General features: G+C 38.2%; 1 protein-coding gene across 1 annotated transcript in view; it reads left to right on the top strand.

Annotated features, from left to right (window-relative positions):
• LOC126176944 (lipase member H-like) overlaps positions 1-11424 on the top strand; it is a 30139-nt gene extending 18715 nt beyond the window's left edge. The window contains exons 4-7 of the mRNA XM_049924144.1: positions 1669-1917; positions 3558-3746; positions 4685-4841; positions 11239-11424. Coding sequence (XP_049780101.1) covers positions 1669-1917; positions 3558-3746; positions 4685-4841; positions 11239-11296 — 653 coding nt within the window. The 3' untranslated portion in view covers positions 11297-11424. The remainder of the gene's footprint in view (positions 1-1668; positions 1918-3557; positions 3747-4684; positions 4842-11238) is intronic.
• Positions 11425-16431: the final 5007 nt, after the last annotated feature.

Genomic DNA, 16431 nt, shown 5'->3' with positions numbered 1-16431 from the left:
TTAAATTAGTAAACATAACCAAATAAACTAATGGGAATACCACTGATATGGTGGGACTTATTTGACAGATCCTTTTCAATTGGTGTGACTGCAGTATTCATGGTCAGCTTGAAACAAAATAAATTTATCCCTCACTTCAAACACGCAAACTTAAATTCATCAGTTTCAAGTATCAAGCTAGCAAACTGTGCTTGAGAGGGGTATGTTAGCAATGTGAACCACATTCTTTGCTTTTCACTATGTTGCACCAGCCAAAAATTCTCTTATAATAGGTGTAGCCATGTTAGAAAAATTTAACATTTCAATTCATGCAGCTTCTACAGATCACACATTAACACCGGCGTAAGCATGCTGTGATAACAAACATTAAAATCGTCTTAGAAAAAAAAGGAAATTAAGAAAAAGAAAAGTGAATCAACGAGATGGAGGAGAAAAGAAGTTGTGCTTCTGAAGACTAAGCTGTGCAGAAATTTTTCTCCTTTGTCATGCCAGGAAAATTCTAAAACTCTATGGCTCCATGCAGTCTTACGTTCTTTGATATAGGTATAAATAGTACCAGCCAGGTGATTCAGTTTATAGGTTCTGTAAATTACAGAGAATTAACAGAATTTCACAAACTATAACTCATTGTACAAGTTATGAAACTAATATCATAACTGCCATAAATATGGAAGACTTTGTTGTAAAATCTAGCATGAAATATATATATATATATATATATATATATATATATATATATATATATATATATATATATGAGGGTAAATCAATATTCATCAATTAGGAGAGGTGCTGAATAAGAAAAGGACACATAGAGACGATGACAAAATAGTAAGCTTTCAGAAAAGTCATTATTCAAAGCTACACAATTAACATGCAGTAGAACTGTTGTATTTTGACACTGCAACCTAACTGGACCAGGAGTTAACAGTTGCTGTGTGTGTGTGTGTGTGTGTGTGTGTGTGTGTGTGTGTGTTTGTTCGTTAGCTTTGCAGAAAGATGCTGTCCAGAATCTCATAATTATGTTTCTTTGTTCTTGTATCTCTCTCCTTCTCATAACCATTTCTTTCTGGTGAGAAGTAATCTGGTTTTAATGAACATATTATGTAACAAATGTGGAGCAGTTAGACTGAAATGTTGTTATATATTTCCAGAAAACAAAACTAAAGTCGTTTAAAATATCAAGACTTGTCAGTTACACACAGAAGAAAGTTACATGTGGCTTTGTGATATGTAATGCAGTTAACATTAAGTATTGTATATGACACTATCGCTGTTCCACAGGGCAGACATGGGAGAGTAGCATACGTTATTTTACATGTTTGTTCCTGTAACAGAGAAATGATCTATCTCTTGGCATAAGTTAAGTAAATAATACTTACTTTGTCCCCATTACAACCCTTTCCTTACAGGGTATAATGGAATCTCAGAATAAGATAAGGAATACTTTTCGTACTTGATAAATCTAAACTTGTATATGTATTGCATTATTTGGATGCTTGGCTGCGTGGAGGGCAACTTCTGTTACGTTTCTCAAATTGAAATGACTGCATAATTTCCAACCCACTAGCATAATTAGCTTCTCGTATTTTACCTTCGCTGTAACTCAGAGTCCTTTGTTCTGTAATGCCAGGCAGAATAAGAGAGTTTTATTTGCATATTTTTCAGGCTGGTTACGAGCTGGAGATTACAATGTGATTGTCATAGACTGGTCAGTCCACGCAGGAAACTGGAATTACGCTCAGGCAAAAGCTGCTGTAGCAGGAGTTGGTGAAGTAGTGGCAACTTTCATCGACTGGCTTGCTTCTCTTGGAGCCAGCACCAATAACATGCAGCTTGTAGGACACAGCCTAGGTGCTCACGTCTGTGGTGTTGCAGGCAATCGTGTTACTGCAGGAAGACTAAACAGAATCACAGGTATGGTGCTATTTTAAGACACTTTGTTAAACGCATTAATAACGCCAGATATAGCTTATATATCTGCTATTCTGTCACTGATTCATTAACTTCCTGCCTCTTTTTGTCTGTTGTAACAGTTTTCTGAATCTTTCCTACTTCAGTTTGTTATCTCTATTATCTCTTTACACATTTTCGTTTCTGCTTTTCTCATTCTAGTCCTGGAGGATGTTGTTTATTTACAAAAGCTCATTCGTGTCATTATATTATGTTTCATTTATAAGGAGATCTTACAAATAAAGTCTGTATTCGTTATGCTTTTACTTCGTATGAAAATATTTGATACTGACATCATGGCTGTTCATGTATTTCTTGCAAGAGGAACAACCGCTTCTGGACCATGTATTTCAAGGAATATTGATGATAACTTTCATGTTTGTTATAACTGTCATTGTCTTTGATCACAATCTTGGATTATTGTAACGTTCTTAAATGATATGAATCCGTAATTTTAACTCAGCTAAACTTTTAAATTACTGCACTATATTTTATTGCGAATTCACTTTCTTGCACTTTTGATATATGAGACATGATTGACATACATTAATGATGGTGATATTCTGATGGTTTAATATCACAGTCAATAAACGAAAAATGACCTGCAGAAACAAAAGAAAGAACTTTAAGTACTGAACCACGTAAGGTTAAAAGAAAACTTACAGATTCACTGATACTCTCCATCCTTCACTATGGTGTCCCTATTCTCCAAGGGATTTCGTATGAGAGCTGACATCGGCTGGGACTGGCGATGAACGAGGGTGTGCTATACATTTGTAATGTACGCTATTTCGACCATACTGCTCCTGCCAATGAACATTTATCATGTCTATATGGCGATAAGCGTAGAGATTATCGTACCCTGTGTTTGCCGCATCGTCTTCTCAATCATTGCTCTGATTCCTATTTATCTTCAACTCTTAACGTATCTATCTGAACAGTACAGCAGACATACTCTTTCCCATCAAAGTAAAACCACTCTGTACCACTAGACAACACTGTCATGTTCTCTAAATCATTATTTGTGTCAGAAACCCTCAGAAATCTTCCTCAAAACATTAGGGAAATTAAGATCCTTTGAAACTGCAGGTCCTAATATGGTCAGGCTTAAAAAGCAATAAATAAATAAATAATAAATACTTGTTACTTCGGTCAAACATGAACATTAACTGTAATTAGAGTGTAGGGCACAATGAACTTACAGCTGCACTCAAAATCAGCGTATTAATTCAGAGGAAATAAAACCATTCTATAAATATCTTCTCTTCTAGTTGCCTATTTGATGTGGAAAGCTATTGATTGCATGGAACAAAAATAAATACAGGAAATTAATGGATGATTCACCGATGATTTATTTATTAATTTCAATGTACAGCAAGACTTTTTATAATCTTAAATATAATACTTATGAAAATATTCCACCCACAAAGAACCAATGACAAAATCCAAAGAATTTTGCTATATAAGCCAGTACGAATTTAGTTGCAGTAATAATTGTAAAGGAATAAGGAAAGGAAGCAGCTATGAGTATACTGATACAAATATATTGTCTCTTCTTGTCTATCAGAATTTAATTCCTCAAAAATCTGATTTTATCTCCACAGGCATGGACCCAGCAGCACTATTCTTTGATTCAGAGCCCACCTCAAACCGTCTTGATGCAAGTGATGCTAGCTTTGTACAGGTGATACATACCAATGGTGGATATCTGGGGTGGTATGATCCTATGGGAACAGCTGACTTCTATCCAAATGGTGGAAAATGGCAGCCTGGTTGTGACTTTGATGTTACAGGTTAGTTATTTATGAAATTGTGCACTTTAAGTCCCAATACCAAAGGTAGCGGTGGTTGAAGTATTGACATGCAAGCTGTTTCATACCAACAGAATTGATTATGTGGTAGATGATGATATATGACTTTGCCTGCGTAAAGTTAATTTTTTGTTTTTGGCATACAGTAGGCAGAAGAGTTGCAGCTTTCACATTTCAGTTAACCAAAAAATTCATGTATGTGTAAAAATCTATTGTGAAATATGGTCCTCTTTTTCAAACCTAATTATTTCAGACAAAACAGATCCTTACATTTTTAGAAGTATAGAGAATCTTTAGTACTGTATATCTATATATATTACTACTTAAAGTTCCTTGCCACATTATTCAGTCAGAATGTCGAGGCAGATCTCAGAAAGTGCTGGTACAGTTCTCACTGATAACTAGACAGATTTATATGGAAGGGTTTTGTATATAATATTCGTGCAGATTGGCTGAACTATAATGGATTAAAGTCCCCAACAGCTTTTTTCTCTCTTTTTTCCTTTCTGTATGAACTACTGTAGAGATTTTGATGCGGTTTTCACTAATAGATAGATTGATTCACAAAGAAGGTTTGTGTATATAATCTATTAGCACTATGACAGAGACTCTTCCAGCCATAGGTACTTAGTGCTGCCTATGCAAAGCCAGGTTGATTCGCTAATTACAATATTATTTAATGGTCTTTCTATTAATTAATATGTAGATATAGAGAAAAGCTTGTTCTTCAAATATTATGGTTTCTGTACAGCCAAAATGTTGCTTCTAGATTGTTGCTGTCTTTTCTTTTTTAATCATTACTTTATGATGTTTGCTCGTGTGGCACATAATTCTGCATGGTAATTCTTTATATACTAAAATGTTTATGTCAACCATTATAGTGAAAATTATACATATGTCTTTATTCTGCAAATCCACAGGTGCGTGTAGCCATGGTCGGTCAACTGAATTCTTTGCTGAATCCATAACATCAGGAACAGGATTTAAGGCATACCAGTGTGGCAGCTGGAATGACTACAATGCTGGAAACTGTGCTAGCAACCCAACAGCTCTCATGGGAGAGACTGTCTCAAGCAGGTACAATACATTCAGTAATGTGTAACGTTGTTTAGTAAATGACTTACTTTAGGAACACTTGAATGATCTATATCAAAGTCTAACGAAAATTACTGTGTGCGTACTATTAGACGCCAATGTAGCGAAAGAAACTCTTCATCTCAGAATCAATAAACGTTTTATTCAATTGCACAAAGAGTTATCCAACGACGAAACTAGATCAAGGCGTTTTACATGAAGGTAGAGCCGCCCCGATAACTAGAACATTCAGTAGTCAAATGTAACTCCGAAAATAGCTGACAACAGAATGAAAAACTATTCTAAGAGTAAGGGAAAGAGCGTCACAGAATACAGCGCCTCTGGCGGCTGGCTCGAAAGCACTTTGACAGCGCCCACAACTTAACGCTCAAAAACTACACAGCTTGCTCTGTCTGCTACATCAGCCCCCGCCGGGAAAGCGGAACGATGTCCAAAATGTCCTAGGGAAATGGACTCGTCGACCCGAACGTGTTATGTGTCCTGAGACCTTCGCATCGACGGTTGCCGGAGATGGTGGTGACGAAGCATTTGGGACTGGGTCGGGATTGTGCTGCGTTGTCCTCGTCGGAATTTCTTCTTGAAAGAGGCATGCAGGCTTCAAGCGCCCAATGAGGCAATATTGCTTTTGCCCTAAACAAAGATATCGGGCGTGCAGTAGTAAGGTGGTAGTAATGTTGCTTTGATGCCGTCAGAGAGTAACATTACGTGTGAGCTCTTGTTAAGGTCTGGGCATTTGCTGGAGCCTGATGCGGGAGATGTGTTCTCTCAACTGGCAAATAAAATTACCATCTGTCAAGTTGGGTAGCTGTAAGGACTGTTAATACACGAACTCTCCTGACAAGCGTAACGTTTCACTGGACACACATTTGGCAGCTGAAGGGTCCAAATCTCGCTCGTGTGTGTTTCCCAGACCGAGCAAAACCATTGGTAGGGTTGTTTTTCAACTTGCATCATGACACACCAGGTCTCCTTTCAGTGTTTAGTGCCAGTGTTCTACCAGCCCTTTGCTGGTGGGGTAATAATAGCTCATCATTCTATGATGATGAGTGCCACATAATTTAGTCATCCGTGAAAACAGGTCGGTCTCTTACAGGCGTCCGCGATCTACGTGACATGCGAAGGGCATCCAAAACGTGACAACCACGTAGGAGGAAAGGCATAAACTAAGGTCTCGCCAAGATGTTGTCTACTGGTGCAGCTTCTGGGCAGCATGTGAAGCGATCCATCATTGTTGGTAAATAACGTTGGCCGTTCCATGGAGGCTAGGAGCCAACAACATCGATATGAACATGCGGTTGTATCTGGAAAGTTACCAACTGGCGCGCGCACTGTCCTTTCGTTTTTGTGCGTTGCCATTTAATACATGTCCGTTCCAAATCTCGGCAGTCTTTCTTGACTCCTGGCCACACAAACTATTGGAGGCTAATCGTGTTGTCGCATGAACCCTGACGGTACAGGTTACATATGTTCTCGAAAACACACCACCGAACGCCATATGTAGGAAAGGGCGAGGTTTGCCACTGGACACATCACAAGACAACTTGGCGTCGATGCCAGGAATCTCTAGCATCTGAGGTTTGGGTGATGATTTGGAGTCTTCAAGGAGGTCGTGCAGGTCGAGGTGAACAATTCATGTTATTTAATGGGACGCCATATGCGAGTGGCTTATGGTGGGTAGAGGTGGTAAATGCTTGGTCTCCAGCTGAGATCAGAATTATTTAATGACATCGTAGTTTGCTAAAAGCTCTCTAATTCTGTTGAGACGGAGACTGCAAATGCGAGAAGAATGCTAGCGTTGCCATGCTCCATGATGTTGTTCAGCGCTGTGCGGATTGCCGTCTGACTCGCGTCAACTACCAGATCCAATGATGCACTCGGTTCTGGGTGTGCGAGTAATGCCGCGTTCGCTAAACGCTTCTTCGTTGCTTAGAAAGTCGAGATTATTTCATCCGTCCAGGCAACTGGTGAGTTTCCCTTGCTCTTCTGGCCACTGAGTGCCGCTCTTGAAGGCGCTTGTAACTCAGCTGCATGAGGTAGATGTCGGCAATAAAAACTGAGGACGCCAAGAAAGCGATGCACTTCCTTGCAAGTCCCGGTCGGGTCATCTGCAGAATGACTTTAACTTTCTCTGGCAAGGGTGGGAAGCCCGACATGATCCTGTGGCCCAAAAAATCAGCTTGTGCTTGGCCGAAGACGCACTTGGCGGTGATTAGAACAACGCCATACAGTTCCAATTTTCTGAACACTTCAGTTCAAAAATGGTTCAAATGGCTCTGAGCACTATGGGACTTAACATCTTAGGTCATCAGTCCCCTAGAACTTAGAACTACTTAAACCTAACTAACCTAAGGACATCACACAACACCCAGCCATCACGAGGCAGAGAAAATCCCTGACCCCGCCGGGAATCGAACCCGGGAACCCGGGGAACACTTCAGTATGACGCTGCTGATGTAGCAGTAGAGAATGTCATCGTAGCTGGTGTCTTACATGAGTTTAGCCGTGTGCACTGCCGCATCTCGCAGAAACCTGCAGCTGTTAACCCACTGACGCCATCAACAAGCCGCGTATTCGCCATGTCGGGAAGCAGTTGATAATGCGCCAAACAGTCTGCGCCTATTATGGGTTCTGACGCGTCTGCAAGCAAGAAATGCCATGTAAAGTCGCACCATAGTCCGAGGTCCAGGCTGATTCACAACGTTCCGTATGTCGATATAGTTGAATTGTTGGCGGCAGTCAAACGGAAGTGGGTGTATGGCCGCTTGCTGTACTACTTCGTGTGCAGGAACACGCATAGGTCAGAACCAGTATCTATGAGATATTTCTAACTGCACTCACGATTACTGACGAACAGGCGCTGAGAGGACGCCTGGCAATCGGTTGACGCGCGTACATCCGTTTGCTGCTGTTTTCAACTTCTCCTATGCGGCTGTCGAAGGCAGAGTGGTGATCACATCTTCAATCTCCGATGCGTATTTCTGAATCAGCGGGCTCGTACTGTGAACAAGGGTTGCAACGAGACTGAGGTGCCCACTTTGGAAAGTGTGGGCAAGTAAACATGGTGTTGCTACGAGCGCCATCTAGTAGCCGCAGAAACAACTAGGCTACTGTACATTCAAAATTAGACACACGAAATTGTGATGCAGCTGATTCAGGCATAACGTAAGCATTAATAATAACAGGATGAAGTTACATATTCATCTGCTTTAAATAGAGATACATTTTGTAACGTAAAAAACGTTAGTATTACTTACAAGAAAACAGCAAAGATGTGACAGGAAAACAACATTTCGGTAAACTGCATGAGGAAATATGAATCAAAGATCAAGCAATGGTTTTATACAGTCAAAAAAGTTTGTATTTCGCAGCTGCAGCTGTTCGTTGAGAATGAGGGCATCATGACGAGTGAGATGTTTGAGAAATCTCCAATTCCTCTAAGACATCTAACCTACGCCCCTTCTTTTCGGTAAGCAGAATATTGTTATCGCCTATGGCTTTAGGCACGTGTCCAGTAATTAAGAGATGATCGGCAAAGGATCAATTTAGGGGACTGGTGCCATTCTTTCTCAAAAGATGTTCTTTATATCTGATGATGAAAGCATGTCCAATTTGCCCTACATAATAGGAGGAGCAGGTATCACAGATGATCTTATAAACGCCAGAACTTTCTGTAGGGGAGCGAATGGATTTCAAATTATGAATGAAGTTTCTCTTTAGATTATTATTAGTAGAGAAAGTAACATGGCAGTGGTATTTGTTGCGAATCATGCGCTGAATCTGATAGGAAATGGGTCCTATGAAAGGAATAGAAAAAACGTTTTTTTGGGTTAATTTCAGTGCATGAGGTGTTGCGCGTGGTAGTTCTTGCAGTTTTATTTTTTAGGATATCGTCCACTACGTTAGGCGTATATTCATTATTGACTGTTATGGTTTTAAGTAAATTAATCTCCTCATTAAACTTTTCTGTTGAGAGTGGTATGGAGGTTGCACGGTGGATGGCAGAGTGAAAAAAGGCCATTTTTTGAGACTGTGGATGAAAAGAGGAAGCAGGCACGATTTGGTCAGTATACGTTTCTTTTCGAAAAATATTAGAAGTGATGTTATTGTCTTCTATTGTCAGCGTCAAGTCTAAATAATGTAATTGGCGGTTTTCGTTTTCGAGTTCAATAGTGAAAGAAATTTTTTCATGGAGGTCGTTAAAAAGTTTAAATATGTGATCAATTCTAACGGCGGGTCCGTTATAGATGACTAGAATATCATCAAAGTATCTTGTATAAGAAAGGATACCTAGTGAAGCGGCTGAGACACGGTTAAACAGCTTTTTTTTCCCAAGGAATTGATAAAGATGTCGGCAAGGATGCCGGCTAAAGGGTTGCCCATAGCGAGCCCATCAGACTGCTGGTACAGTTGTCCGTTAAATTCAAAGTAGTTGTACTTGACAACGACATTAATGAGATTCATTAAGTCGGTAATCTGTTCATCTGATAGATCTTTTTTAAATTGACGTAAGTTTTCTTCCACAATGATGAGCGTCTCATGTACCGGGACATTGGTATAAAGATTTTTAATATCTAAGGAAAAAAGCTTGGTGTCTGAACTGCATACTAAGTTTTTAATATTTTGGACCAAAACGTGGCTGTTAGGAACGGAATAATTATTTTCGAAAACGAAGGATTTTTTCAAAGTTTCGCGTAGAAATCGGGCCAAATCGTGATATGCGCTATTCATGCTGTTGGAGATTGGACGTATTGGATGATTAGGTTTATGAATTTTGAACTGGGACCGAAGTTTAGGGGGTTGGGGATTCATATTGATGAGTAGTTTCTTTTGGAAAGCTTTTATAATAAATTTAGCATTGTTAATGGCTGACCTTACTTCATTCTGTAATTTAGGAGTCGGATCATCATGCAGCTCCGATATGTTGTTTTCACTGGAGAAATTTTCACTTTTAGAAATATACTCAGAAATATAAGCAATGACTAGACAACAACGTTTATCGGATTTAGTTATTAAAGCATTTGCTGTTTTAAGTATATTATTAATGGAAGTTACAAAAATTCTGTCGTTATGTGTAGCATTAGACAAAGTAGCTGCATTTTTCTCTAGCATGCGGGTTACATCATACGCAATTCTGGCTTGAGAAGCGTTATCTATCTTATTATAATCGAGACCGATTTTTAAATCAACAAGCATATTTTCTCTTACATTTTTGTCTGACAGGTTAGGCCTGACATTGTATTTTAGTCCTTTTCCTAACAGGAATTTTTCATTCTCAGTAAAGACGATGTTGGTTTTATTTAAAATTCTTTCATGAAAGATGTGGCTGCTTTTTTGAAATGTACTCTGAGGGTATTTTTCATTAGAAAGCAGACAAAAAAGATTGCTGAGCTTCTTCTCGTGTTTCTGCATTATACCTATTTTACAAATCTCTAGATGTTCGTTAATTTGCGTCCACATGTCGCCAATATTAAAATTATAGTTAACACGATAAGTGTTTGTGATATTTCAGTACAAATGGTATGCTTCTTCGTTAAGACGGTCTTTTTTTGCGTACAGCTCTTTTATTCTATTACAAATAATATTCTTAATGATAGGTCTAAAGGACTTTGGATTTTTCTAATATACAGAAAAATTGATGTAGGCTTTTGTATAAGTCGGGACAAGTCCCCTTTTTTCACACTGCTTGTTAAAATAGATAGCCATACTTGTATTTAAAATTTTCTTTTTTAATTCTTTATATTTAGAAGCAGCCTTAGATACCTGGGCAGGTAAGAAACGTAAAAAAACTTTGAACATAGCTGCTAAGGTTCAGTGACCATGTCAGAATTATATTGGAACAAATAGGCCCTCGGGCACAAATATTAAGTCAAAATTGACCTGGTTTCGACGCTACTATGAGCGTCGTCTTCATAATTAGACTGTTCTAAAACATATTCGGTATATAGTACATTAATAAAATTAAAGTTTGTACTGACTGGAAAAGATGCAGTACTTACAAGTCACATATTAAAAAAGGATCTTAGCCGGAAAGGTGACGTCATGAACAGTTGTGAGATGGCGAGCCGCTAAGGGCTGCTCGTACTGTGAACAAAGGTTGCAACCCTTGTTCACAGTACGAGCAGCCAATATTATATGCGATGAGGATCCATTGGATTGTGGTTCTGAGTTTCCTTTCCTGTAAGGTTATGGCTTGCAACTCTTGTTTACTTCACTGTTTTGTGTCCTCTGCCACGTGAAGTAGATCTCTACTCTGACAAACCAGTTATAAATTTCTATGGTGAGCACATACTCTCTGTGCATATTATAAATATTTTCACATAATTAATAACTATTTCTTATATTTCAGTTATACTGTACAGATTTTCTTTTTTTTTTTCAGCGCATCTGGAACGTACTTTTTGGAAACTGCAAGCTCTTCACCTTATGCTCTTGGCTAGATGTTGTGTATTCTGCCCAGGGCTTGGGATACATCCAAAACTTCTATATAAACCTGGAGCAGTAATCTTGATGTTGATTCAGTGCACAACTACCATTAAATAAATTATTGGTATCACTCTGAAAATACCCTTTACTTTCCTTCCACACAAAAGTACTGACTACACAATTTTAATTAAACAGAATCCCCAAACATACTTCTTTAAGAGTTGTGCTGGCTGTCTTTGCAAACCCTGTAATTGCCTATTTTATTGTGCTGGTATGGCAGTATCAGAAAAAGTAAAAACAATACAGGTCTCTGTATTTCTTCACCAACTGAAATAAACCAGACACCTAGATTACAGTCGAACTTCCCAAATCAAGCTAAAGTCTTATGCGAAACTGGAAGTTTTTGGCTTTGCACTGGTCATCAGCATCTGTTTCAATTCCTTCTAAACAGTTGGCAGTGTCAATACTGAGGAGTCAATGAAACCAGATACAACCTGACAGTGGTACAACTATAAGTGAAACTTAGAAGGCAAAGTATTAAGAAGCCAGCAGCGCTTTTTTCACTCAGTAGCATTTATAGGGCATGGTGAAAAAGATAGCAAGGTTACATGCCAGATTGGTAATAACAATTACTGAACTTCCTTAGTAGTGGATAACAGGTGAGCAACAATTTTAAGGTAACTGGAGATGTGAGGTTGTCATCGTGTCTAATTAAAGGTTTTAAAAAAGAAAATAACATCACAATCACTGAGTGTTGATGCAATATTTTAGAACAGGGCCTTAATTATGCAATGAGGCATGAAATAAAGCTCGCAGCTGAGGATGATTATCATGCCATCGTGAAGATTTTGTTCCTTTTTGATCTATACGATAGATGATGGGTTAAATATTACGTTTAAGTAGTAAATATAGAACTCCAATAATTTCTAATAAAAGTGAGAAATTCACGCTTGTGCATGTATATAGGACCAGCCACTCCTCACTCTGTCAGGCCACATATATTTTGTATGTCTGAATGCACCCAGAAGAGGTAAGTTGCATAAGAACATAGGTTATTCAGAAAGTGAAGTTGTAATTTAATGTGAGAAAATCCAACTCACAGTTGTTTCTTCTTTAGTTCCTCTGAAAGGCCACAATTCTCTAGATCTCTTTTATGGCTTAAAACTAAATTTGATGCTACTGCTATCGTTCTAAATGACAAAAGTGAAAGTTCATGCTGCAGTTCGCTTAATGAATTCAATGTAGGTACGAAGAATTCAGTGTCATTTCCATCCCGATTGTAGTGACAACAGTAAAAATTGAAGGAATTGTGTTTGAATTTCAAAACCCAAAAAATGATGTTCATAAGGAAGAATAAAGGAATTTGACATATGGGGATGTGAAACAGATCGATCACATTTATTGAATCACAAGCAAATCAGGTGACAAAATTTGGTTCATTGATAGGATACTGGGAATATGCAGTCAGTATACAAAGGATATTGTTTACAAAATATTTGTGTGATTCATTCTAAAGTGTGTGATACACATACCAAAAAGTCTAGTAGGTAATATTGAAGAAGGGCAATATGAATGACCAGACGTTTGTTTGACTCACGGCAGAACATCACAGAAGAGCTGAAAAACCTGAATTGGCAGACTTTCGAAGATTGACACTAACTATACTGCTTACCACTATTTAAAAATATTAAAAATCGAGTATTTAGTGAGGAATCTGGGAATGTACTACAGCTCCCTGCCCTTTACTCCTGTATGATTAAACAAGGCTACATTAGAATAACAACAGCATCCACAGGTGCATTTAAGTAATCTTTCTTTCCACACTCCACATGCAAATGGAGTGGCCAGAAAGTTTGATATGTTGTACAATGGGAAGTACCTTTTGCCACGCCTTTCACTGTGATTTTTAATTGAATGGCTGTACATTCCGATATAGATGTAGACGAAAGTATGGAAGAAATATTGAAGCTGATGATGTTCAACGTTCAGTGAACTTCAGAACCATTAAGAACTATCTAGTATAACTCAATCTCTATATAATTGTTGATGAAGAAAATAGAAAGAGATTTAGTTATGCTAGATGCCGAAAATGAAGTCCAAAAGCCTTGCAACGTCATTACAACTTCGCATTTTACTCATTTTTTGTGATATATTGAATAGTCTGTTCAGTCCCCTTGAATAATACTAAAGATATGGTGCATGTGAGATTGTATAAGATCAACTATTCATCATCAATAGTAATATTAATTACTACATCATTGTTGTGAATATATATATTATTTTTTATCTTCTCATAAGAGGAGGCAGCTGAAACCAAATAAACTTCGAACTTCTTCATTAATAAAAAATAAAAGTGTAATTTCATCACAGTAATCATTGTTAATTGAGGTACCCTCAAAAGTAGTGTTCTTTAGAACTATACCTCTACCTAAATTAAAGATTATATTAATGATATCAAATGACATAGTTTTAGAAGCAAGATTAGCAACAGTCCTTTTATCTGGTCCAATAGTCTGATTCTTAAAAGCTGAGAAACATTCAGTATTATCCTTTACATCCACATACAGTTAATGTAACTTCCAATAATAGCTCGATTTTAACATTCATTTGCTTTCATGCTTGTAGTAGGTTTCTCTGTATGAAAAAAATTTTCCTGATTTTTTAAACTATATTGACTAACAATAAATCCTATCATTTCAGTGTTAAAATATAACTTGTAATTTTTTGCTATGACAATAGGAGTTAATACAGTTGCATGCAACAACCTTTACTACAGCATTAAAACAATATTTAAAGGAAACACTTTATCTTTCACTTAGAAATATTGAATAACTACTCAGTTTAAATAATTTACATATTCATTAGTAATTAAATGAAGATACATGTAGAATTAAAGTAAGACATCCAGAGAAGAAGACAAAAGTAAGACATTCTAAAGATTTGCTAAACATAATTTATTGTGCATCAGTAGATGTAAGTGGTTATGGAAGCACAACGTTAATGATTGATAACTATCTATTAAGCTGAAGAATGTTCATTTAGAATAAAATAAATCATGAATTCATTCACCAATCAATAGTGTGTGAGATTTGCAGTTCGCGAGATGCACGCCGGGTCGATTTCGTAGCGCTGTTGACCAAACGTCGTCTTCACTCGCTCAAGGACATCGTTAGATATGCTTGGACGACCAGATGATTTCCCATATCTTACTGAGCAACCTGTTTTTATAAAACATTTATGCCACTCATGAACTGTAGGCCTACTAGGAGGATCTTTAGCGTACTTGGTATGGAAATGACGCTGAACTGTTGTTGTCGACCTAGATTTTTCAAACCAAAACTCACAGCTAGCACGCTCGGGTCCAGTTAAGGCAGCCATCTTTAACGCAACTGCCGCTAGTGCTCCTTACGGTGCGATTCGGCATAAGCGAACTATGCGACACAAAACTTGATGTATTTCCCCACAAATTGACGCTATAATAACCTCAGTAGATACAACGAATTACTTTATATGAATTTTCAAATTTGTTAAGTCCTTTTTGAAACACTGTAGTTTTGCTCTTGTTTCTGGCAGAGCCTTCATAGAAAGATGGACATAAAAAATTGAAAGGATCTGTAAAAAAAGTGAATTAAGGTATATAAACTGTTAAATTATAGCTCAGTGACGTGAGTTTATATTAAATTGAAAAATCACAACAGCAACAAAGAGAAAACCACAAAAGAAAGTGGTCATAAACACTCCCTTTAAATTCTACTTATATCACCAGGTGTTTTAAATTCCCACTGTCTATCACAATACACGTCTGCTAGTGCAAGCGCTTCTGGAAAGTCTGAAGAGATTCCGTCGATATCATTGAACATGGTGCAACAATACGATGCTTTAAATGCTCTGGAGTCGTGGGACTTGGACACAGACTTCATCTTTGAGATGAGGTCAGTTTATACCGCCCTTACATCCTATCCAGGTACATAGAAAGACCTGGGTGAGCGCTTTTCTGGCCACAAGCGAGCAGTGAGCCAGGCATTCGCAGTTCCAGTACGACGTACATCTACGTATTTCAAATGGTACTTTCCCCAGGAGAGCTGGTAACACTTCGGTAAGAAAATGTGTGTATCTTCTATCAATTAAGGTTGCCGTAATGAATTACGGATCAGTCACTGATGGTAGTCTCCGATAATGCTGGAGCAAACATTTACACTCCCCTACCTGCCCAAGCCGTCGGCACATGGACCGTGCATTCGAACGTTGACTGTGTCGAATTTCTGACTTCATAGCGAGGAAAGTCTTCCGTCTTTCAGAACGTGCAGAGTAATATCTAGCATGTCAGATATCTTGAACGTGCGTCTGAACGTAAACCAATGAGTTGGAAGAACGCCACTAACGTCATATGACGCCACTTTAGTACAGCGTCGTGAGACGCCATACTGGTTTCAGTTGAAACCCATATATGTATAATCACCAAACTGAGGTACCTCGAAAATTTGTCTTTAATTGTATGATTTGTTATAATAAAATAACTGGAAACATTATATTGGTGGTTAAAGAATTAGTGTAACTTCTGTATTATGAATGTATGCTGTTTCAAGGCTACGGCATATTGAAAATCGATGAAAAACTGATTGTTCTTGGTACAATTTGTCATAATTAAATATCAGTTTAAATTATAGTTACGACTGGAGCTTTCAGGAGATGGTATGATGGAAAATATGGCCGTGAGTTATTCAAATTCGGTGTAGTGTAACGAATAGAGAGGCAGAATCGTAAGCTAAGAGGTGATATGTTGATGGTCTGAATCTCACTGGATTCCAACATATATATAGTAACTGTTACGTCTGCCACAGACGGCCCCTGCCAGACCGACTACACTCAAGACACCCCTGTGTACCATATAACATACACAAGCACTTGCAGGCGCAACCAAGAGGAAAACAATTCTTCAAAACAAACAGAACTTGCTAGAGACGAATACGATCCTTCTTCTGCAGAGGTCGCCTCACAGATACAGGGAAAGTTGGAGTACTCCGCCGACCTCTGGCGGCTTTATAGAGCCAGCGCAGCAGCAGTACAGCCAGTTCCTCACTGAGCTAGGACCAGCTCTGACGGACCTCACCGACGCTCTTGATGAATTTGTTATCATTTGTGTGTATAT

The sequence above is a fragment of the Schistocerca cancellata genome, chromosome 3 (genome assembly GCF_023864275.1).
Source record: "Schistocerca cancellata isolate TAMUIC-IGC-003103 chromosome 3, iqSchCanc2.1, whole genome shotgun sequence".
NCBI lineage: Eukaryota > Metazoa > Arthropoda > Insecta > Orthoptera > Acrididae > Schistocerca > Schistocerca cancellata.
The sequence above is the reverse complement of the archived record's forward strand: the minus strand, read 5'-3'. Positions and strand labels throughout refer to the sequence as shown.